Raw genomic sequence first — 22,382 nt, 5'->3', positions numbered from 1 at the left:
AACGTGGATGATTGCCTCGACCTCAGAATCACAATCTTGTTGTTGGCTTAGAGTGGTTTTCCGGTGAGCGACACTAAACCGTTGCTAATACGAATGTAAAGGAAAAATGCGCAATTGTGACTCGGCCCTATTATGCTCCCATACTGCTTGCTCAGATCAGTGCGAAAGCACCGGCAACAGCTGCCGCAAGCGGAGCAAGATAGGCGTTAGCATTGAGTGCCACGGCGTTGCCCGTTGCTGCGGGCAGTCCAGAGCTAGTGGGGCTTCTCGTGTTGCCTGTCTGCGACGAAGAGCTACCTGTCTGCGACGAAGAGCCGCCCGTGGAGGTTTCGGAGGCGCCAGTAGAAATGGGGGTCTCGCCGGCAGGAATGGACATGACGCCAGTGACGGTGGAGAGAGAAGGGTCAGTGATGATGGAGGCGATGGATTCTGAGATGGGCTGGGGGAAGGGGACGGGGGTGCCAAAGCTGGCATTAGGTGTACTGGAGCCTGGTCGAGTCAGTGCGTGGTACTGGTAAACATGCATGCATACTAAGTACTTAGTCAGGTTCAAGGTACTTACATGGCGAGGGCGGGCAAGGCTCCATAAAGCATTCTTCGAAGCAGGCCCATGGGTCCTCAGCCGGGACCGATGTCTGGATAGTGAAGACGCCCTCGCTGGTCGGCGTAGGGCTAGCAGAGGGCGACGTCGTGGAGGCGTCTTGTGCGACGGCGACGCTAGCCAGAAGCAGCAGGACGGTTGAGGTGGAGATGGAGGTAGATGCGAGCATGGCAGCGACTATCTCGAAGTATGATGCAGTGGAAGTTGTCTGGCTACGTCTACAGGAAAAGGGTGATGTGCATGATGCAGCGGTAGCGGCAGCGGCAGTGGGGGGTATAAGAAGGGCGCGTCTGTCGCTGCCTAGGTGAATGCCACGGCGATGGACGACGGCGGGATGCTCTCGTGAGTGGTGGGGAGGCAGTCGAGATCTTCGCTCCTTCCGCAACCGCGTAGCTTCCTCGTCACCCCAGTAGCCTGCACACCCTGCGACGCCGTGGACTGCCAATTATCCTCGACTTCGCAGCGGCGCCCAGGCCCGGACATGACGATGTCTGTTGTGCAATGCGCCATGAGAGTGGCCGTTGCGCCGGCCCCGCTACAAACGTTCGTATCAGCGTCGTCGCCGCAAGACGCTGCCACGACGCACCTTCCCAATGAGATTTCGCTCGCCCGCCAGATCATGCACAATCTCCAGCACCAGCACTACTGGACTGCCCTGTGCCTTCACACGCACTCGCCCATCACAAACGACCCTCTGTCCCGTCCTCTCGTCTCTGGCCTCCCGCCCCGCCGCCTCTACGTCCACCCCGACGAGCAGGTCGAGCTGCTCAAGAAGGCCGACCGCGAGCGAAAGGCTCGCGCACCCGGTGAGCCTGCTGCTCTTGAGGTCAAGGCCGACCCCGAGCGTGAATGGATCCTGCCCACCAGGCTCAAGGAGCAGTGGACATTGCGCAGGCTGGCCAGCGTATTTGATGCCATTGCCATCATCCCGCCACACGAGACGGATACAACAGACACGGCAAGCCCGGCCAACCCGTGGCGGACAACCAAGCGTGTGGTGCTGGCGACAGTCGACACTGATAGCACCGTCGTCTATTACATAGTGCACGATGGCGTAGTCAAGCCTCGCCAAAACTGAGCACGGTAGAAAAGAAAAGAAAAGAAAAGAAAAGAAAAGAAACTTGCATTGCCCGGCTACCCAATCCATCCCTCTGGCTGACCTGCCCAGCACCCGCCATGACTTCATGGAATCTCGCCCAAGACCGTGTCCCCTGCCTTCGGCCTCTGATAGAACCTCTCCATGTCCACCTCTGTTTCTGGCGGCAGCTGGTGCTCCTCTGCCCATTGCCGTATGGCCTTATAGTCGCGACATCGGTGCTTCGTGTTGAAGTCGACAAACGGCATTGGCTCTGGCTCGCTGTCGGGTTGCCACCACACCTGACCCAACACGCCCACATCTGGGTTGCACCTGCCCGGTTCGTCAGTCGCTGTATGGCTGATGAGTCACCCGACACTCACATGAGAACCTGTCTGATAGTGTCCAGGCAGTGCGTTGCGTGCACCCGCACAATATACTCGCTATTCACAAATGCCCCCTGCTTTTGTGCCAGATAGTAGTCGTAGTTCCAATACAACGTCTTGCGAAGGAGATCCTTTGAGCAGTCAATATCGATTCATTTGCACACAAAGTTAGCACTCACAAGACAATGCAGGTGATGCAGGCCTTCGACGTTGGCTGGGAAGCCACCACCGTACTCTTGACTAATTTTCACTTGGTCATGACGCAGCCCAGTTCGCTCCGCCTCCGCCTCGGGAACCACTACACTTCGGTCTTGGACAACAGTCAACATGAGTCACCAGTATACCAAAGACACTTACAGTTGATACCGAGTGCATCCCACGCCGCGTCAACCTCTGGCCCTGCCGACTGCCGGTAAACACTCTGATGCAGGAAGCTTCCGTTGAACAACTGCATATGCCAATTCGGCTTCACATCTCTGACGACGGGTGCTGTCAAGGTCATCAACTGCCACTGATCTTCATTCATTCAGGCTTACAGTATTGTGAGATGTGGTGAATGCAAAACTCGTCAGCATTGACGACCGAGGTCGTTTTGTTCATATGAAAAGCCATCCATAGCGTCGCGCCCACGTATACAATAGTGCACAGTACATGCACCCTTACAGCGACCCGAGTATCGCGGCTTGGACGGTACAAAGCAGAGGGTTTGAGGGGTGGCGAGCCCGAAGAAGGGACTGGCAGCAAGCCGTCGCTATCTTGGCTCTCAGAGTCCCGCCGATGCAGGCAGTCATGTTTGGGCTGACGGTTGAATACTTTCAGCATATTGGACATGGCATGGATTTTGCCTCGAGCAAGAGCTAAAGCAAAAAGAAGCAGAGTACTCTTGACAGCAGCGCGGCACACATAAGACTCAGATTATCTCCAGCAAGAGTATACACGGTCAAGCCTAACGCCGTCATGTCCCATCTGTACCCAATCACTACCAACTGTATGACATTTTTGACAACCATCGCTGTGCTACCGCTTGTCGTACACAACTGACCCTGTGGTACTGACTAATTCAAACACGTTGGCACACAGATACAAGAGGCAACGTGACCACATTGTCAACACCATCTGATCTGACTCTAGAGATGATATCACTTGGCAGGAATTATCCTAGGGCTACTTTCCACGAGTATCTCGGACCTAACCTGTCACTGTTGTACGGCGCTGTTGAACAGCCTGCATGCATGTACACCATCACCTGCATAAACTCATACTGCTTTGTTTGCGATATATTGGTCTGAGTACACTGCCCAGTTTATTCTACGACTGTCATTACAACGAGTACCACCGTCTAGGCTGGTTCTGATGCACCATTTCAGCCTTGGTACAAATGTGACAACGGGACATAATACCATTCATATCCTTAAGCCCTTGTCATACAAACAACAAGTCAAAATAAGAGCTTTCTGTTTTACATGTGCCACAGGCACACCGCTTTGAGGCCCTGGAATGCGTTATTTGAATACAATGGGTCAACTTGACGATAGCGCGGGCCCAGAACTGCACCAGGTAACATTCCTACTGCAAGTTTGCATGTCTTACAGCATGCGGCATTGGGAGCTAACTGTAGAATTGAGCCAGTGCCGCAGAGTGCTGAACGGATGGAACCTAATCCTGCATCTCGATCGCTAGTGTGCATATCTAAAATCTTGTCAATGACAAAGTAGACAAGATTGTATATAAAAGAACCATTCCCATAGCGGATTCACAGCACCATGAACTCATACCATCAGCGGTTTTGAGCAAACAGTCACTACTCAAAATTTTCAAACTCTAGTTTCCCAGGCACTCCTCACCATGCATCATGCAGCCTTCGTCGCATGCATAGCCGGCCTTGCAGTCGCCGCCCCACTGGGAAAAAGCATCTCCAACCCAGTGAAGCGCGAGACAACACAGCCTGTGGTGCAGGACTATGCTAGCTACGGCGAATACTACACAAAATACGGCGACTACCCTTCAGTTGCCGAGGCACAGTCGGCCACCATGGCTCTTTCCAAGCGGGGATACTTTTGCTACACCTCATACACGCCTTATCCCCCGGGCCTGGATGTTGAGACTCCGGAATCCAGCATGGCAGAGAAACGAGGATACGGAACATATGCACCGTACTGTGTGTACGGGGCAGCTGCCGAGGCCGAAGCCGCAAAGATGGAAGAGGTAAATATGTCCAAGCACCACATGGGCATGACTGTGCCAGAAGACATGGTCATGGATGCGGACATGATGGAGAAGCAGGATATGGCTGTTTCTGGGGGAGACGCAGCGACTGAGCATGACGTTGCTAAGGTGACTTACCAGACGTACAGGTGAGTATATCTCTTCTTTTCTCTTCTTTCGGTAAAGAGATGCGACAGCTTTTTGTTGGTTCTCCATGCTGACTACATCCCTCTCATAGTCCATACAGTGCCTACGTCAATTATCCTGGCAGAGATATGGCATAATTTTGATGCCGAGCGAAGGAGTCGGATCACGAGTTGTAGCAGTCTGACCTGGGGTATATTGTGTACAAATTGTTCGTCTCGCACTTGGCTATGTTCTGTGCCCCTGCCTTTTCTCTCCTTGCCTTACACAACACATCACCGATTGCTTATTGGTCCTCTTTTGATCCTATACCTAAATCTGCGTAGGGCTGATGAACAAGCAATGGATTGATGAGAATAAGCTTAGTCTGGGCGTCATGTTCCCTCTTACCGCACTGACTACATGACTGCCCTGGAGCATGCGTGCTCGTGCAGAAGATTATCATTGTACGCGCAATAACTGCGTACAGCTAGCTCCCATTACACTTTGTGGTGTGCTCGGATGGTGTGAGGGGAGAAAGGTTATCAGAATAGCGATTCCAATTTCACAGACCACATATATTGCGCGCGGACAAACGGATCAAACGACGCCTACAGTATTCACAAAAGAGAAGAAGAAAGAAAGAAAGGAAGAAAAAGGTAACGTTTCCCCAACGTCGCATAGCCTACCATTATCCTTACCCTCTGTTTTTTTTACAGCAACGTCAAAGTGGGGTCACAAATCCATCATACTACTGCTTATCTACTACGTACGTATGCACACCAGGTCTGTCCCAGTTGACCCCACACGATGCAAAGAAGGAAAAGGTTACACAAGCTAAACCGGTTTTCCTCTTACCCCTCTCATCCTTTTAAGACCAGGGGTGAAAGATAGATAATGACTACGCTGCTTGTTCTGTAGGGCGCCGAGATTAAGGTGGGAAAAAGGCGATAGTCATGTAGTGTTTGCACGTGGCCAGCGTGGAAGGTGCCAAGTATCGGACCGTTAGTGGTGATGGTGGTGATGGCATGCACATGTGTGAAGGGGGAAGAGAAATCGATGTGTGTTTTTTTGCCACGTGCATGCGTTGGCAAAAAGGTTAAATGACAAGTGGTCTGTCGAATCGGAAAATAAGGCAAGGGCGTTTGCGGGGAAAAGGGTAAGATTGGGTTTTATGTGGCTGACTGCTCACGTGGCCTTTATTGAGGTTCTTTGGGTTTTGGCTGAGAAGGGGGGGTGGTAGTGGTGGTGGGCGGCGGCGACGACGGGCGGGCGCTGGCACTGGGGTTGGCTCCAGTACTAGTGTAAGCCCCGCAGGAAAAAAACGAGGGCAAGCAGCAAGGCAGGGCGAAACCGGTGTGTGGGTGCATCATGGGGTCCCGCCCGTTTCTTCGACGGACTGACTTTTGTCGCAAAAGCGACCGAGTCGTGGTCTGATTTTCGTCTTGGGGAGGGGGGGAGGGGGGAATAAGGTAGACGGGCCTATCCGGTGATGCTAGAATCATTCAGCTTCTATGCGGGTTTAGGGTTCAACACGTCTGTGTCAGGCAAGGTGAAACGGGGCTTGATGACGTTCAAGGGAAACATGGGGCGTCGGATGTGACGTGCAAAGGGGATCGACTGTGCGTACGTGCGTGCATGAGAGGAGGATGCATAGAGGTGGCAGAGTAAAAGTGTCAAGAGAGTAGTAGTAATCTACTATGCAGTACATATGTACGTATGTATCGAGTGTGTAGGATCTAGTATCTACTTACTGCAGACTGACCGACCGACCGACCGACCGACCGACCGAGTAATAGGATTATCTAAAAGCGATTGCCAATGATCGTCTGGTGCGTGCGCCTAGGCAGGGGGCGGGAGGACTTGGGGTGCTTGGTGATGCCTGAGTAATCAGGTCCTGGCGAGAGCAGAGCCCATGTGGGGAAGCCAGCCCACAGCATCGCCGTCGCTTGTATCCATCCCAACCCAAACCTGCCGTCACGCCCATTCTAATCGACCAGAAGCAGCCTGATGGCGCTTCCATGCCAGCCTCAACAGGCAAGGAGCGGGCTGGCCAAGCTGTGCAAGTCTCGACGGGAGCGCGCGGCGGCATGGGACCGAACGCAGCGACCACTGTGTACCTAGTAATAGTAAAGTACACATACCAGTACTGGCCCAGCGTCAGACAAGCCTGCACCAAGTACCAAGCCACCCTTTTTCGCTGCTAACCCGCTGGCCTTGCCTGTTACCATTGCCCGCCGTCATCGTGCACCTCCCCGAGCCTGCTCAGCCAACCCTCTGCCCTCGCGCCAAAGCCGCCTGCGTTGGCTGTGAGTTTGGCCTGGTAAATGTCTGCGTCGCGGTGCTGACGTTCATTTCTCGTCCCCACATACACAGCCTGCGCTTTGATATACCAGCTAGCGGCGCCCCACTGCCTTTTGGCTCCAAAGCGCCGTGACTATCTTGTGGAGAAGTCGGAGCCTCCCCATTTGCTCCCAAGATCTCTCTTCGTCCGGTGCTCCGAGTCCCAAAGCACACCACACAGCACACGCATAACCCGTTTGGAACTCCTCGCCGCTTCGCATCTCTGCCATGCTTCCTTGCCCTGCAATCTACACGCTCACATGACTTGCTCGGTTCAAGTTTGGAACACTAATGTGACATTGCCTCGGCATTGCCTTGCGACATAGCCATCCAGGTAGACACGGGCGCAACCATTCGTCGAGACAGTCATGGCCGACTCGAGTGCCACCACAACCTCGATAGCCGCCCCTTCGCACCCACCCTACGATACCGACGATTCCCTCATGTTGGCTGACTATGGCCTGTCTGATTACCGAGTCTCTCCAAACAACGCCGGCACCAGCCCTGCAAACATGATGGCCTCTCTTGCCGACTATGACATGGCTTTCGCACAGGGCCAGTCATATGCATCCAATTTTGACAGTCTGCATCCAAAGATCGAGCCCGGCTATGCCGACCACCGAGGTAGCGTTGGCAACATGAGCGACGCGGGTATGAGCGGTGCCGGCAGCAGCGTTCACCCAACTAGAATGAGCATCGGCGGAAGCCCGGCTCACGATGGGAACCATACGAGCCCGGAGAGCGCTCAAGCAATGAACATGTTCGCCATGGGAGATGTTTTGAAAGACGCCTCAGCCAACAGCATCAATGGCACAGACCACTCGGCCACGTCGAGACGGAGCAAAGATGATGTCCAGGATCCCCCACTGTGGAGTGAGATGAAGACAAAGGCAGGAAAGGAAAGAAAGAGGCTGCCGCTAGCTTGCATTGCCTGCCGGAGAAAGAAGATTCGCTGCTCTGGCGAAAAGCCGGCATGCAAGCACTGCCTGCGCAGCAGGATACCGTGCGTGTACAAGGTCACAACGCGAAAAGCTGCGCCGAGAACCGACTATATGGCTATGCTGGACAAGAGGCTGAAGCGCATGGAAGATCGTGTCATCAAACTCATACCAAAAGAAAGCCTGCCTTCAGTCGCCAATGTAGGCAGATCCGTTGTTAAGCCCGCTATCCCCGGCGCCCTACCCAAAACACCCACCACGAAGAAACGCGCCGCGGAAGAGGCCTTTGGCAATGAACTCGACGAGTGGTCAAAAGCAATAGGCACGGACCCAAACATAGCCAACTCAACTACCCAGACCAAGGAATCAGATGAAAGCAAGCTCCTCACAGAAGGTGCCGAGAGTTTGCCATCAAAAGAGATGCAAGAGCATTTGGCAGAGGTCTATTTCGACTATGTCTACGGCCAAAGCTATCCCCTACTTCACAAGCCCAGTTTCATGAGGAAGCTGGCGACAGGCAAAGTTCCGCCTGTACTAATTCTGGCAATGTGTGCCATTTCAGCCCGCTTCTCAAGCCACCCGCAATTACGGACAGAACCATGTTTTCTGCGAGGGGACAATTGGGCTGTACGAGCGCGCGAAATTGCATTAAAGCGATATGATGCGCCCAACATCACAATTCTCATAGTTTACTTGTTGCTTGGATTGCATGAATTTGGCACATGTCAGGGCGGTCGGAGTTGGATGTTTGGCGGCATGGCGCAAAGAATGGCATACGCACTGCAATTACACAAGGAAAATGAATACGACCCGCTCGCCAGCGAACCCGATAGAAAACCCCTGAGCGCCACTGACAGAGAAATACGGCGGCGGACAATGTGGTCTTGCTTCTTGATGGATCGTTTCAATTCTTCTGGTTCCGACCGACCACTCTTCGTGCACGAGCAGTACATTGAAGTGCAATTACCAGTCAAGGAGCACCTCTACATACACGAGATACATGCGCCGACGGAGAATCTCGAGGGAAATGTGCCAAATCCCGTTCCACCTGACAGCGGTCAGCTTTCGAATCCCCGCGACAGCATGGGCGTCTCTGCATATACCATTCGACTGGTCTGCACATGGGGAAAGCTGATCAAGTACATGAACTTGGGTGGCAGAGAACGTGAATCCGAGACTATGTGGTCTCCAGGGTCAACGTTCCACGCTATCAAAAAGGAAGCCAAGGATTTTAAGGCCGCATTGCCCGAGATGCTCGTGTACAGCCCCGAAAATCTCAAGAGCCATGCCATTGGCAAGACTGCCAACTCTTTCCTCTACCTTCACATATTATGGCAGCAAATCATGCTTTTCATGCATCGTTTTGCATTGCCTTCAACCGCAGGAAGTAGACCCCCTAAGGATATGCCACATGACTTTTTGACAGAATCCGCCCGCGCTGCACTCGACGCCGCGAACCAAATATCAATACTCATTAACGAAGCCATGGACCACAATGTTGTCGCCCCATTTGCAGGATACTCGGCGTTCTTTTCTTCCACTGTACATGTCCATGGAGTCTTCTCGAAAAACCCAAAGTTGGAAGCACAATCCAAAAAGTACCTTGCGTACAATGTCAAGTATTTGACAAAGATGAAGAAGTACTGGGGCATGTTCCACTACATTGCAGAAAATCTCAAAGAGTTGTACCGACAACACGCTGATGCGCAGCTCAAGGGGCCCGACACTAGTGGTGAAAACAAGGGCAGAATCTTTCAATATGGAGATTGGTTCGACAGATATCCCCATGGCGTTTCAAAGACGGATTACGAAGATGCGGCCGAATCGACCCAGACCGAGCCAGGCACCGATGCAGTTCTGGGACATAGGAGCGACCTGCAGAGTGTGGAAGAATTCTTTGCCTCATTATCCCCGCCGTCAAAGACAGAGCACCACCGCAAGCAAGCGCGGAAGAACAGAACAAAGTCAATGTCGAAACCCGAACCCCGGTACCAGCAGCGTAATGGTCATTCTCAGCAAAACTCTGCTGCGCACATGCAAGCACAGCAGCACCTAGAACCAGTCAACATGTTCACCCAAGACGATGTCCGAGGAGCCATGGCCGCTGGATACGAATCCGTGAACCTTTATGTGCAACAGCAACAACAGCAGCAACAGCAACAATCTTCATCCCAGCAATTCCTCGCCGACTTTGCATCGCACCACCAACCCCAACACTCTTCCCTCCCCCTCCTCAACACCTCGCCCACGATGATCCACCCGTCACACGCCCACCAAATGGACTCTTCAGCCCACACCGCCAACCTCTCTCCTTTCCCCGACCTAGCTACCGACTTCCACAACGCCTACTGGAACCTCGACGCTCTCGGCCTCGGACCCACAAGCAACTTCTTCGACCCTATGAGCAGCTACTTTGTTCCCTTCAACGTGGATCCGCCGCCCCAGCAAAATCTAGGTGACGACGCCGTATTTGCGGGCCAGGGACCGGAAGCTTATGGCTTTGCGCTTGGAGCTGGTACACCTGTGGATTTGGATCTCATGCATGGGGTTGGTGTTGGAGCAGGTGGTGGGGGCATCGGAAGGCATCGGAGTAGTGTTAGTGGTGCTGCGAGACCTGGTATGGGTGGTAGACGAGGTACGGGGTCTGGGCTTGACTAATGGTATTTTCTTTTTTGCCATTCGTTGTATTTTTTTGTATTTTTCTTTTTTGCATTCGGCCATGGAACGAAAACGATGTCTTGGCAAAAACTCTTTTTTTCTTGTTCTTCAACTTTGGAGACTGGGTGTGATTTAGATACCAGGGAAGATGGGGAGTACTGGGGTTGGTGTTAATGGTCTGTATGGTGCACAACTGTTGGTTCAGGGAATAATGGGGGGGGGGGAGCGTTCATTAGAGAGGGCTCGCTCATTTTTACTTTCTGAATGAAAAGTCGTGGTTTGCCTTGAGTGTGTGTGTAAATGGTTTGCCACTTGCATATTTATGGGCTGTAGCAGTTTCAAATCTCTCTTCCCCCTCTCTCTATCAACGAAGAAGAGGAATGTTTAGATTTCTGAAGACCTTTTTAGTATTAAAACTAAATTTACTTTGTACTTCTGATACGTAGAGAGAGGAGGTTTTGCAAGATTTAGTGCTAGAGACGGTTTCTTAATTTCTTCTTCTTCTTGATTGATTCATTGTTGTAAAGGTGTTTTCTGAGATGAAAATCTTGGGTTTAGCTACGGTAGATAGTGCTCTGTGTTAGTTAATACAAAGCGTTATCGTGGCCGCTGCATGGTGAGTGTTTGGGTCTAGCGCCTTGGCCCGGCCGCGGGGGGGGGGGGGGGGATGGTATTTAGTTCATTGGGATACAGTCAACTCTTCATATCAGTTCATTTTTTCTCCGTAATTATATGCTCCCCCCATGCTACAGAAGGCATCGCCATCATCCTTAAGACCATCACGTCATGTCACTGTGGCTGTGGCTGTGGCTGTGGCTGTCAGCTTCCGGAATGAGGGGCAAGGCTGAGAATGCCTTGCGGTCGTTACTTGACTGATTGAGGGCGCTGTAGCGCGTGCTTCGAATGGGGATTCGCGGAAGCTGAGTCTGAGACGTGTCGGCTAAGTAGCGACTGCTGAAGGTATAAACATGTCCCTGGGTCTCTGTCTTCTTGACGCATCTCGCAACGACCATGAGCTCCAACTCATTTAGGAACAACTGCTTAGCAGTGCTATTCCTTTTGTCTTCTTTAGCTTCTACCTATATCTTAATTATCTACTACCCTATAACTACATGGAAAGACCTTTTATTCGCGATTGTTCCTTGGTGCCTCAAGCGTGCTATCGACATCAACCACGCGAAGTCCAAAGAACGATCTCGTCAGAATCCTTCTGAAACACCAGGATTTTTCTCTCGCAAGTACCCTCCGTTAAAAATGAACGAGATCCGGATTCTGGCTCTCCTTCCATCCAAAAACAGAAATGCACCGCTACAGGGACGATTCGAAATTCACGACCTCGGCAATGAAAACGAGACCAGTAGCAAGGCTGACCAGATTGGGTACGAGGCAGTGTTTTACACCAAGACCACCTCTCCTATGGGATTCATAGTCATAGAGTCTAATATTTTCCTCATCCCTTTGCATTTGCAACGCGCCCTTTTCCAGTTGCGCCATACGCATAAAGAGAGGAGGCTGTGGGCAGATGCTATTTGCATCAAGCTGCCTGACCTTCTAGAACTAACTACACAGATCCTATTGTTCCCCCGGATCTGCAAAGGTGCTACAAAGGCTATTACGTGGATAGGCGAACCGAAAGAAGCAGAAGAGGAGGTTTATCATCCATTTCTAGAAGCCCTCCAACGTCCCAGCTCTATCCTCATGCTCATACGTAATGGCGATCTCGCTCATGTGTCAGCAATCAAAGTTTTGGTCAAACCACTCAGACGTTGGAAACTGATAGCTCGTACAAACCCTCGGTTGTGTAGGGAATTGATGTTGACTGGAAAAATTTCGTTCAAGCTAGGACGATATGACTTTCAAGGTCTTTTGGTTGCTTTGTTAATGTTGCACTACAATAAGGCGATGAGATTACCGAAATCAGAACGGAGAACCGATGCACTACTCAAGCCCGATGCAAGTGCTGCTCTCAGAGTAAAGGCTCTTCTAATCGACTGCATTGAAGATGTTGGTGATATCGACGAAAAAGAGCAGTACGATAACGGGCCATTCCCTAAGCCTTGGGTTGCTCTGGGCAGTATTGAAGAGCTTTTGACAATGCTCCGTCGCAGCGACAAAGGCTCGGTTTCTCGGAAGACTTTAAAGAATCTCTCCAGCCTTTTAGACAGGGCCTATTCTCAATCTGAACAGGACCCAAACCCATCTTATCGATCTGAAGCTTACAATACATATGGCACTCTTATCAAACAAATGAAAAAAGCCACGCACGGCCACCGGCTGTTCAAAACAGCTCGTCTATCGAGGTTAGGGCTGGCTTCGCCTGGCGCGCAGAAAAAGGACGGTGAGTGAATGACGCAATTTTCCCAGAGGCCTTTTACCCATCTGACAACGACAAAGTGATATTCTTTGTACCCGAATACTCGGCGCTCTTGACTCTCCGGGCGTTTCATCCATTGTCTACTCAGTCTTTGGACTCACAGCAATACTATACCCTTACTGGCGCATGCTATATGGGCGATAACAAGTATTGGAGCAAGGTGCACCCCCATCTGACCAACGTACCTCTGAGGACGGTATACTTGATGCCAGCGACGCAAGAAAAAGAGGTGCAGCGGAACGACAAGAGCAGTGCGAAACCAAGTCATTTCGTTACCCCGAGCCGAGTGGATCCTGTACGCAGCAACTTTGGCAAAGATATCATGCAGAGAAAGACGAAGTCGAACATCCAGGTTGGGAACAAGACCGAAAAGCCGCACACTGCAGCCATGGTAGACAAGCGCTACCGATTATCTTGGACATGTGTGAGTGATTTGGACGGTTTATTCACATGCTTCGCTAACCCGAAAAAGACATGCGGGCACAAGGGACTTGATCATTACATTGAGCATCGGCCTGGTGCAGTACGCGAACTGTTGGAAACTTTTCAAGAGCATGGTATAAAAGCTTCCATGGAAGCCTGTGATTTACCTCAGTCCAACCGATCTGCAGCAAGAATTGTGTTTGAGCGACTTGGAATGACCGTTGCAAACATTTGCACTTGGATTCGATTCTGCATTCTTGCGTGGTTGGGCATCGAAAAATGGACATCTCCATCGCTACCAACTATGTATCCTCGACTCTCAGACGCGGTACACAACAGAAGTCCCTCTTCTAAAGCGTCTAACGGGCCAACAAATGGGATTTCGTCATCAACATCGAGCGCAAATGTTGATCCAAATAATTCCAACCAACCACTTCGTACATTGACAGGTCTCTCGACGGCTTCTCAGGCTACACCAGGACGACAGAAATGGCGCTCTTCGTCTTCTACAACTTGCACTCAAGTCAACAGCACGAATATCAACATACCAGAAGATTTTATCCTTTTATGCATAAAGGTCAAGAGATTCTTAACGAATCGTCACGACCTCCAGGTTTCAACAATCACTCGAGATCGCGAACTCTTCGAAGCGTTACGCCGTGAATACCACTCAAAGTTCCGATGGGCCTACTGCCGGTTCAGCTTCCAGACCATACAACGAATGAGCTTTGTCAAGGTAAGATTTTGGTGCAAAAAAAGGTGCTGTTTCAAGCTCATAGGTCCTACCTAGTTTACTCTGCACGCTCGCCAAGAAGTCGATGGCCTCGTCTCTGATATGCCGCCGGAGACTGTCAAGCACTACACATGCGATCCTCGCAAGCCAGACCGTACGCCACCATTGGGCAGTGATTTTCTCATGCATCGCTTTAGCTCGCCTAAGGATTGCTTCCAAGACAATATTTGTCTTAGGCAGTTCCCAAAACGCATCAGGGAGCGCCCGACCCCGGGCGTAGATCCTGACCTCTACACGGGATGGGGCGTGCATCTCGAGCAAGATATGGATCTACAGCGCATCTGTCTCGTTCTATTTTTTGGCATTGCATCTGCAGGCACGTTTGGGCTCGTATGGGGCATATGCAAGAGAAGCTTGCAAGACGGCTTCTCTATTGCGAGTTTCGTACTCGGAAGTGAAGCCATCGCCGTCGCTACACTCCAACTATTTCTCACTTTCGGTGCCATATGAATAATCAAAGTCCCAAGGACCCCAAGTCATACATGCCCCATTGGCAGGTGCAGGCAATAGTATAAGCAATACCTGTCCGAAGCGCCAGCACACAAGCAAGCGCATGAAGATGTCAAAATCGCCAAAAAAACCCCCCACTGGCCCTATACGTTGCCCTCCTAAGACAAACCTTCAAACTTCAAAGTTTGACACATTCAAAAATCGATTTCAAAAAAATATCGCGCCTCCTTCCCCATTTCGACCTCGTCCCCCGAACACCCAGGCTGAGCCACAAGAACCACCCCACTTCGATCTCGCCTCTCTACAATGACTAAACACCAAACACCCGCCACCGTCACATCTCTACTACACGTTTTCGGGTCACAGTGGGCCTTTGGAAGCAAAACCTCAGGAGCAGGCCGGGGACACTGCATGCATTAAACAGAAAACGGAGACTAGGTATTCGAAAGTGAGGGTTTGCGAGAAAATCAAGGCACAACAAGTTTGAAGATCGACCTTGTTCTTGTTTGATGAAACGCTAGCGGCGACACGGGGACTGCGACAACGCGCTGTGGATGGGGCTTCTTTCTCCTTGGTGACAAAACACCTGACAAGGGGGTGCATCTTTTTGAAAAAAGGTTATTTTTAGGGAATTGCGATGATTCGAGTGGGGATTGGCTGGGTGATGTGTTTGGGAGGTTGTATGTGTGTGAGTGTGGCGTTGGATGTTGGGTGGTTGGTGATGGTGATGATGATGAAACGGGTTAGGCGCGAGACTACTAGACTAGCTTGATGTGGTGGTTTTGTAGACTACTACATGTTGATGGGTTTGACAGCGTAGACAGGTGTACGATATGCTTTCCCCGGATTCCGTCTTTCTAATTCACCATTGTAAAGTATGGTAATTGGCATCGCTATCAACCTCACATTACATCAACGCCACTATCACAACTTTTACTATGAACAAACAACTCCCGTCACGTTCCATGCTCTCTCTCCCTGTTTCGCATATCTCAAAACCTCACGCATGAAAACCCCATCGCTCGCACGCCTTGGCGCCTGGGGTCCTCAGAACAATCGCGCAGGCCCATCTAGCTAATCACCCTACCTCTTTGGCACTCCACCACCGTGATTCACACGCCAAGCCCCACGTTTTGGACCCCCCGCCGCCGGGAAGAGGCCAACACAAGCGAAAGCCTCAGACCAAACACGCCTCACGACACAGGCGCTGCAATGCCTGATGCTGTTTTTTGTTACTCGATAGGGACGTCGGGTGCGTGAGTGGAGACTGAGGTTTCTCTGACGGAGAAGGGAACAAGGGCCACGGCGGCTATGGAACCGAATGCAGAATACGGTGCGAACGTACTGATCTACGCCTACCTCTCTATGACATATCTTGTTCGTGAAGGGAGGATTTTGTATAAGAAGAGCAGAGGGAAACGTCGAGTCAAAGGTATCCGCAGCACAATCTTACCTTGTGTAGACTACTCTCCCACTTCCTCTCAGCCTGGTGCTTCTTATATATTCCTATATAACTCTTATTTTTCGTTCTATCCGATATTTGGGATAGAATTTCGAGTTGATCTCGCCCTCCTCCTCCTCCTCTCTCCTCCATCTTCATTTTATATTTGAAATTTGAATAAGAGAAAGAAAGAAAAAAGCCGCGAAAATGTACTTCCCACGCACCCTCCTCCTCGCCCTCACAGCCGCCACCGGCATCTCCGCCCATGGCGTCGTCACCGAAGTCAAAGGCGCAAACGGTGTTTCCATGCCTGGCTTGACAATCCAAGACGGGACGCCTAGGGATTGCTCATCCAAGTACGTCTACCCCCTTCCACTCAAACAATTGAAAAAGAAGATGGCTAACATGGAGACAGTGGATGCGGCTCCCAAGCTGACACAGCTATCATCCGCGACCGCGAAATCGCAAGCGGCAAGACAGGTCCCCTAGGCCGCACGCAGGGCAACGGCAACGTCGATGCTGCGGTCATGGTCGGCGCGTTCATGGGATCGGGGGCTGCGCCGCCGGCGAACCAGGGCACGTCGGGGAGTGTTGGGGTCGAAGATGATATTCCACAGAATGCAGGCGCAGGTGCGCAGCGGAAGCGCCAGTTTCTGAGTAACCTTTTGGGGGGCCTTGGGGGTGGAAGGGGCGGTGGTGCAGGCGGTGCAGGTGCAGCGGGCGGTGCGGGCGGTGCAACGGGGATTGCGGGATTGTTTGGAGGTGGTGGTGATAAGGTTGATGGACCGCCTGAGGCGCGGGTTGCTGCTGCTGCCGGGGCTGGGGCTACGGGGGGTCTGCCGACTTGTGCAGATGATGGGACGGTTACTATGACGCTTCGTCAGGTGAGTTGTGCTGGGCTTCCGTTGAACGTCACATTTTTCTAACAGTCTTTAGATTAACCAAGATGGTGCGGGTCCTTTCACAGCAGACGTCGATGGTACATCTGGTGGCACTGATGAAGCTGCTATGCAGCCTGCCACTGTCACTCAGGACGTCCCTGGTCTGGGCGTCCAGGGCATCTCGCTAGCGACCAACACGGAGTTTGAGATGAAGGTCCAGATGCCTGCCGGTATGACTTGCGATGCGACTGTTGCTGGTGTCAACAATGTCTGTGTCATGCGTGTCCGCAACGGCGCAGCTGCCGGTCCCTTTGGCGGCTCTGTTGCCTTCACCCAGAGCACTGCGGCCAAGAAGCGTGCTCTTGCCTACAGGCTCAAGAAGCGTATGGAAATTGGCCGCCTGCCCTAAAGTCGCTTGGTTCGATGAATGTTGGAGGACGGGCTTGATGCCTGGAACCTTTTATATGACACTGACTGGATCAGTGTTAACGACGGTATATGAGAAAAATATGTATAGTAGTGTAATGAGTTTTCAAATATTACGATCTGTATGAGTATTCTGTCGTGTGACAAGCAATCGTGAATGGAGTACTTCCTATACTCGCACATTGTATAATGTGGAAGAGTAGCAACAGTCATGAGACGTAACGATTAGCTCGTTAGCCCTTGTCTCGCCAAGACCGGAGAAAACGTGAGAGAGAACGGCACAAGAATCATTCCTCATACACCTCGGAAGTATTCCCAGGCTTTTTCTGTGGCTGACGGTCATGTGATGGCAAACTGAGGGTGTGCTAGTGACATCCAAGTCGACGCGAAGTTCAGAGCCTGCTGTGCCTATACTCGAGTCACTGCAAACTCTGAAGCCGGAAGTCTAGACACAGAGCCTGCGGAGTTTGCAAATTCAGAATGCAGGACTTTAGCCAGGCTATGACAGCAAAATGATAGTAAAATCCACATTGCAAGCTTCGCGTGGAGAAGCGGTGCCAAGTTGTAGTGCAACTTGCCTTCCGCTAAACCCTCTTCAGACCAAACCTATCGTTTCCACCCGCCCTCCCCCACCACCCCAATCCATCGCCCATACCCACCTTTCTCGATAGCAAATGTCGCCATTCTCCACGAGCAACCGGCATTGCTTTTCTCCCCGCAGAGTCTTCACCCAATCATTAATTTCAAGATACGACAGTATCGGCGGTAAACAAGCCAAAAATCGGTGCCTGCAGTACCGCCACCAAAAAAAGAGAGCTTCCCTCTTATCGCGCAATCAGCCGTGAAAATCGCAACATGCAACCCAAGACCCCAGCCGTCTGTCATTCGCCCCCAAGCAACTTGCCGCTAAGTCAAGACTAGAAGATAATGCGCTTATATAACCATGGGTCCTTGAAAAAAGTAAAACATGTACATGCTATGCTTTTCTTGAGCTTTTTACTCTCTTAGTTAAGATATATTTCAAAACGACCGGCCAGACTTCTACGTCATGGCCCCCTTCGACTCCAAAGCCGTAGCGGGCCCTGCCTCACCAGCAGCAAGCTACAACAACGACGATGATTTCCAGCGAATGGATCCGAGCGGTGTTAAGCGCGGCCTCAAAACCCGCCATTTGAGTATGATGGCACTGGCTGGAATCATCGGTCCTGGTATCTTGGTTGGAACGGGAGGTGCGCTTGCTCAGGGCGGTCCGGCGTCGCTGCTCATCGGATTCGGGATCATCGGTATCATTGCGTTCAGCATTACACAATCGCTGGGCGAGATGACGACGCTGTATCCGACCGGTGGGGCGTTCGTTACGCTTTCTGAGCGCTTTGTGGATAAGGCTTTTGGCGTAGCGGTCGGATGGCAGTACTGGCTGGTGTGGGCGTGCGTGCTGGCGAACGAGTACAACGTCATTTCGTCGATTATGGTGTTCTGGGGCCCGCAGGTGCCGCTATGGGGCTACTTTCTGATCTTCTGGTTTGCGTTTTTGGGCTTCCAGATGCTGGGTGTTGAGTCGTTTGGAGAAGCCGAGTTTTGGCTTGCGCTGGTCAAACTTGCGGGGTTATGCACTTACTTTATTTTCGCCATTATTTACGCCTCGGGGGGACTGATTGGGCAGAAAGAGGCGATTGGATTCCGATACTGGCACGACCCGGGTCCTTGGGTGAATGGATTTCGCGGAGTAGCAACGGTTTTTGTTTTTGCTTCGACGTTTTACGCGGGCGTGGAAGCCGTTGCTGTTGCGGCAACTGAAACCAGGAATCCATCTGTGGCCGTTCCCCTCGCGATCCGACAAGTCATTTGGCGCATCCTCTTTGTTTATATGGGAGTTGCGTTCTTCTTTGGCCTTACTTGCCCGTCGAACGCAGATGGGCTCGCGAATGGAAGCAGTCGTGCGTTGAAGAGTCCCATGACTATCGCACTGCAGAACGCTGGTTGGGAAGGAGGAGTGCACCTCATCAATGCCTTCATCTTCATCACCGTCCTGAGCGCGGCAAACAGCTCCATTTATATCGGATCTCGAACCATACTCTTCATGGCACAGCAGAAAATGGCGCCGAAATTCCTGGGAAAGACAAATAGCCGCGGTGTACCAATCTACGCCATCGTTTTCACAAACCTAATCGGGGCCATCTCCATGATGAATGTCAGCACGGGAGGAGGCAAAGCATATTCATATATTGTCAACCTGAGCGGCGTTTCCACCTTTCTCGTCTGGGGCGCCATATCCTTTACACATATCCGCTTCAGAAAAGCCTGGCAAGCTCAAGGTCGAACTCCAGACGCTCTACCGTTCAAATCCTTTCTCTATCCCTGGAACGCCTATTTTGGACTTTTCGCCAACATCTTCCTCACTCTTGTTCAGGGCTGGTCCACCTTGAGCCCGTTCAGTGTTGGAAACTTTGTCGACGCTTACATCATGATACCTGTATTTGCAATCATCTACGTTGGTTACAAAATATGGTTCAAGACGCGGTTCTGGAGGAGCGAGGAGATTGATTTGGACTCGGGTAGGAGAAAGGATCTTGATGCAAGAGATGTATATGTACATGGTGAGCCGCACAGCGAGCAACGGGGTAAAGCAAGATATCTACAGGATCTTTGGCGCAAGCTGTGAGCAGCGTGTTTGCTATTTTGAGGATTAAGAGTGGCGCAGGCGTTTAGATTAACAGCTCTAGATGGATGTGTGGCTGAGGATGGATGTCCCAACGCCGTATTCCTGGCCCCGCTTTCCTTCCATTCATAAAGCAAGTCGCTTGTATAGATCGCATTAATTTATAGTCATACAACAAGACCACGATTCCTTTCTAGCAATGTCTCATTTTCCAACAATTCGCCCCCAAACCCAACATACCCACTACCTTCCATCAAGCCCCGACGACCCTCCAAAAACTCCAATACCAAGTCCAGTGCATCGGTAGGATCACATACCCTGTCCAATCACGCATCATGGACCACTCTATTAGGCCGATCTCAGAATAAAACCCCGGGGTCCAACAACCAATTATAGTGGATGCCTAACGGCCCCCAGCCACCCCTGCGCCGCAACGCTGCATCATGCAGGTGCGAGCCTCAAAAAGTTGGCCTCGTGTCGAACATGCATAGTACCACTTAGCGTACTCAATACGTTACATCAACTTCATCGCAAAACCCTTTTCTTTTGCTACATACATTCAGATTTGCTTTCTTGGATTCTTTTTTGTTGGTTGAACAATCAGTAGCTGGCTGCAAGATCTGGAAAATGGAGCTGGTGGCGGGAAAGCCGCGACAGAGAGCTTGGAAACCCAAGGCAAGATCGGGGTGTAAGACGTGCAAGTAAGTTATCAAGACTTTTACGGGGAGGGAGAAAGGGGTGGATGTGGTTGATTTAGTAGTACGTTGGTGTCATGGCATGATCGCGTGGTCAATGGCTCGATATATTTCGTTGAAGGAGCAATTGTCCTCTTGACTACGGAAATACAGGGAAAATTCCAAGAGACGATTTGAATTAGGGATCTGATGAAGCTGTGCTAACAAATCCACAGAATACGCCGCATAAAATGCGACGAGGAAAAACCTCACTGTATCCGCTGCACCTCCACAGGCCGCACCTGCGACGGCTACGACTCAAACTTCAGATCCCCAAAGACCAGCACATCCTCACCTCCAGAAGCCCAAACTTTATTATTATCATTCTGCTCAGGATCCACCCATCGCACCCTTCGCAGCCACTCTCCACTCCCACTCCCACTCGCCCCCGCCCTCCCCCTCTCTACCACGGAAGAAAAATCCAGCTTCTCCTTCTTCACATCCCACGCGATCCCCAAGCTCCGCGGCTTCCTTGACTCGCCCTTCTGGCAACGCGAAGTGCTCCAAGCCGCGCATCGCGAACCCGCAATCCAGCACTGCATCATCGCCCTGGGGGCCATGTACCGGTGCTTCCACGAAGGGCAGCACTCGCACATCCGCGAAAGCGCAATGGCGGATCAGCACTTGCAATTCGCTTTCTTGCAATCCAACCGCGCTATCAAAGTTTTGCTGGAGAAGGTTGGAGCGAGTGATACGAAAGCTTCGGGGAAAGATAAGATGACCTTAATGACGTGTGCGATTCTCTTCAGCAGCATGTGTTGTCTACAAGGCTACCAGAAACACGCCGTGGAGCATTTGCGGAGTGGGATTCGCATGCTGAACGAGATGGATGATGCGGGGGAGGCAGTGACGGAGCACGCTGTGGAGCTGGAATCGTTACGTACGATTTTCGTAGCGCTAGATGCGCAGATACGGGCTATTATGCCATCTGCGCAATCGAGAAGCTGGGTGAAGAAACCGAAAGTGAAAAGTGGGGGCCAGGCGTTAGAAGGGTGTGGGAAGCTGAGTATGGCAAGTTTGCTGGGGGTGCTGCGGTATATGGAGTGTTTGCTTAGCCATATCCATGCGTTTAACCAAAAGACTTTTTTGAGGGGGGCTGGGGAAGAGGAGCAGGTTGGGGTGGAGTTGAGGGAGCTGGTGGATAGGTTTCATGCTGGGGCGAGGGTGATGAAGATGTTGTGGGGGGAGGCAGAGAAAAGCCGTCGCGACGAGTTTACGCAGCCGCTTATTGCGCTCAAGCTGATGCAGTGCCAGATGGAGTATTTGCTAAGGCTGCCCCGGGTGGATATCGTGGCGAGATTCCCTTGCTTGGCTGCGTTCCAGCATGCCAAAGAGCCGTTCAAGACGCCGTTTGACGAGGCGGCACTGTTTGCCAATATCTTTGATCTATGTGATCAGCTGTTGGTTGTGCCGGGAAATAAGTCTACACCAGTCTTTATGACTTCAATAGGGCCAACGGCGGCATTGTGGTTCATAGCTATTCGGGCGCCTGCCTCCTGTCAGGCACTGCGGCGGCATGCTGTTGGGTTGATGTTGAGCCATCCTCGAAGAGAAGGCTTCTGGGATGGCATGGTCGCTGGTTGGATAGCGGACGAGGCTTTGTCGCTCGAGCAGGAACGTACGAGAGCGGAACTGAACATTTCCAGTGACGATGTGGTGGGTGATGTGGAGGTGCCGGAGCATCTGCGTATCATTTCCTTTTGGCTGACATATCCTGACGACGAGGATCGAAAAGTAAGAGTTGGGTTCTCGGATGCAAAAGACTTGGCTGTGGGGGTGCCTGGTGCTATCAAGTGGTTTACCTGGTGATTCCATTTCGCCATTGGAAATGCTCTGCGCATTTGCAGACTATACTATCAATAAGATTCCCAC

At 51.6% G+C, this 22,382-nt stretch overlaps 10 protein-coding genes across 10 annotated transcripts; 8 read left to right on the top strand and 2 right to left on the bottom strand.

Annotated features, from left to right (window-relative positions):
• Positions 1–151: 151 nt before the first annotated feature.
• COCSADRAFT_30796 (uncharacterized protein) lies at positions 152–770 on the bottom strand (the record flags this gene model as incomplete). The annotated part of the gene is made up of 2 exons (XM_007706632.1): positions 152–531; positions 563–770. 2 exons carry the CDS (start codon positions 768–770, stop codon positions 152–154), a joined length of 588 nt encoding a protein of 195 aa, XP_007704822.1.
• A 312-nt stretch (positions 771–1,082) lies between these two features.
• On the top strand, positions 1,083–1,679 carry COCSADRAFT_101748 (uncharacterized protein; the record flags this gene model as incomplete). The annotated part of the gene is made up of 1 exon (XM_007706880.1): positions 1,083–1,679. The coding sequence occupies one exon, from the start codon at positions 1,083–1,085 to the stop codon at positions 1,677–1,679; it is 597 nt and encodes a 198-aa protein (XP_007705070.1).
• Positions 1,680–1,783: 104 nt separating this feature from the next.
• COCSADRAFT_101412 (uncharacterized protein) lies at positions 1,784–2,884 on the bottom strand (the record flags this gene model as incomplete). The annotated part of the gene is made up of 5 exons (XM_007706879.1): positions 1,784–2,009; positions 2,060–2,193; positions 2,242–2,372; positions 2,420–2,551; positions 2,599–2,884. 5 exons carry the CDS (start codon positions 2,882–2,884, stop codon positions 1,784–1,786), a joined length of 909 nt encoding a protein of 302 aa, XP_007705069.1.
• Positions 2,885–3,723: 839 nt separating this feature from the next.
• Positions 3,724–4,817, top strand: COCSADRAFT_41199 (uncharacterized protein). Its single transcript, XM_007706688.1, has 2 exons — positions 3,724–4,416; positions 4,506–4,817. The coding sequence occupies exons 1-2, from the start codon at positions 3,908–3,910 to the stop codon at positions 4,549–4,551; spliced, it is 555 nt and encodes a 184-aa protein (XP_007704878.1). The 5' UTR covers positions 3,724–3,907; the 3' UTR covers positions 4,552–4,817.
• Positions 4,818–6,964: 2,147 nt separating this feature from the next.
• COCSADRAFT_257479 (uncharacterized protein) lies at positions 6,965–10,769 on the top strand. Its single transcript, XM_007706878.1, has one exon. The coding sequence runs from the start codon at positions 7,102–7,104 to the stop codon at positions 10,327–10,329; it is 3,228 nt and encodes a 1,075-aa protein (XP_007705068.1). The 5' UTR covers positions 6,965–7,101; the 3' UTR covers positions 10,330–10,769.
• A 723-nt stretch (positions 10,770–11,492) lies between these two features.
• On the top strand, positions 11,493–11,958 carry COCSADRAFT_127932 (uncharacterized protein; the record flags this gene model as incomplete). Its single annotated transcript, XM_007706877.1, has 1 exon — positions 11,493–11,958. A coding segment is annotated over exon 1 (375 nt), but the record flags the coding sequence as incomplete, so codon positions are not given.
• Positions 11,959–12,720: 762 nt separating this feature from the next.
• COCSADRAFT_257459 (uncharacterized protein) lies at positions 12,721–14,466 on the top strand. Its single transcript, XM_007706876.1, has 3 exons — positions 12,721–13,127; positions 13,176–13,862; positions 13,917–14,466. The coding sequence occupies exons 1-3, from the start codon at positions 12,837–12,839 to the stop codon at positions 14,367–14,369; spliced, it is 1,431 nt and encodes a 476-aa protein (XP_007705066.1). The 5' UTR covers positions 12,721–12,836; the 3' UTR covers positions 14,370–14,466.
• Positions 14,467–15,600: 1,134 nt separating this feature from the next.
• Positions 15,601–17,100, top strand: COCSADRAFT_152976 (uncharacterized protein; the record flags this gene model as incomplete). Its single annotated transcript, XM_007706875.1, has 3 exons — positions 15,601–16,166; positions 16,226–16,694; positions 16,747–17,100. The coding sequence occupies exons 1-3, from the start codon at positions 16,018–16,020 to the stop codon at positions 17,098–17,100; spliced, it is 972 nt and encodes a 323-aa protein (XP_007705065.1). The 5' UTR covers positions 15,601–16,017.
• Positions 17,101–17,773: 673 nt separating this feature from the next.
• Positions 17,774–19,961, top strand: COCSADRAFT_41194 (uncharacterized protein). The gene has a single exon (XM_007706687.1). The coding sequence runs from the start codon at positions 18,166–18,168 to the stop codon at positions 19,777–19,779; it is 1,614 nt and encodes a 537-aa protein (XP_007704877.1). The 5' UTR covers positions 17,774–18,165; the 3' UTR covers positions 19,780–19,961.
• Positions 19,962–20,285: 324 nt separating this feature from the next.
• COCSADRAFT_203738 (uncharacterized protein) lies at positions 20,286–22,319 on the top strand (the record flags this gene model as incomplete). The annotated part of the gene is made up of 2 exons (XM_007706874.1): positions 20,286–20,477; positions 20,687–22,319. The coding sequence occupies exons 1-2, from the start codon at positions 20,404–20,406 to the stop codon at positions 22,317–22,319; spliced, it is 1,707 nt and encodes a 568-aa protein (XP_007705064.1). The 5' UTR covers positions 20,286–20,403.
• Positions 22,320–22,382: the final 63 nt, after the last annotated feature.

The sequence above is a fragment of the Bipolaris sorokiniana genome (genome assembly GCF_000338995.1).
Source record: "Bipolaris sorokiniana ND90Pr unplaced genomic scaffold COCSAscaffold_17, whole genome shotgun sequence".
In the NCBI taxonomy this organism is placed as follows: Eukaryota; Fungi; Ascomycota; class Dothideomycetes; order Pleosporales; family Pleosporaceae; genus Bipolaris; species Bipolaris sorokiniana.
The sequence above is the reverse complement of the archived record's forward strand: the minus strand, read 5'-3'. Positions and strand labels throughout refer to the sequence as shown.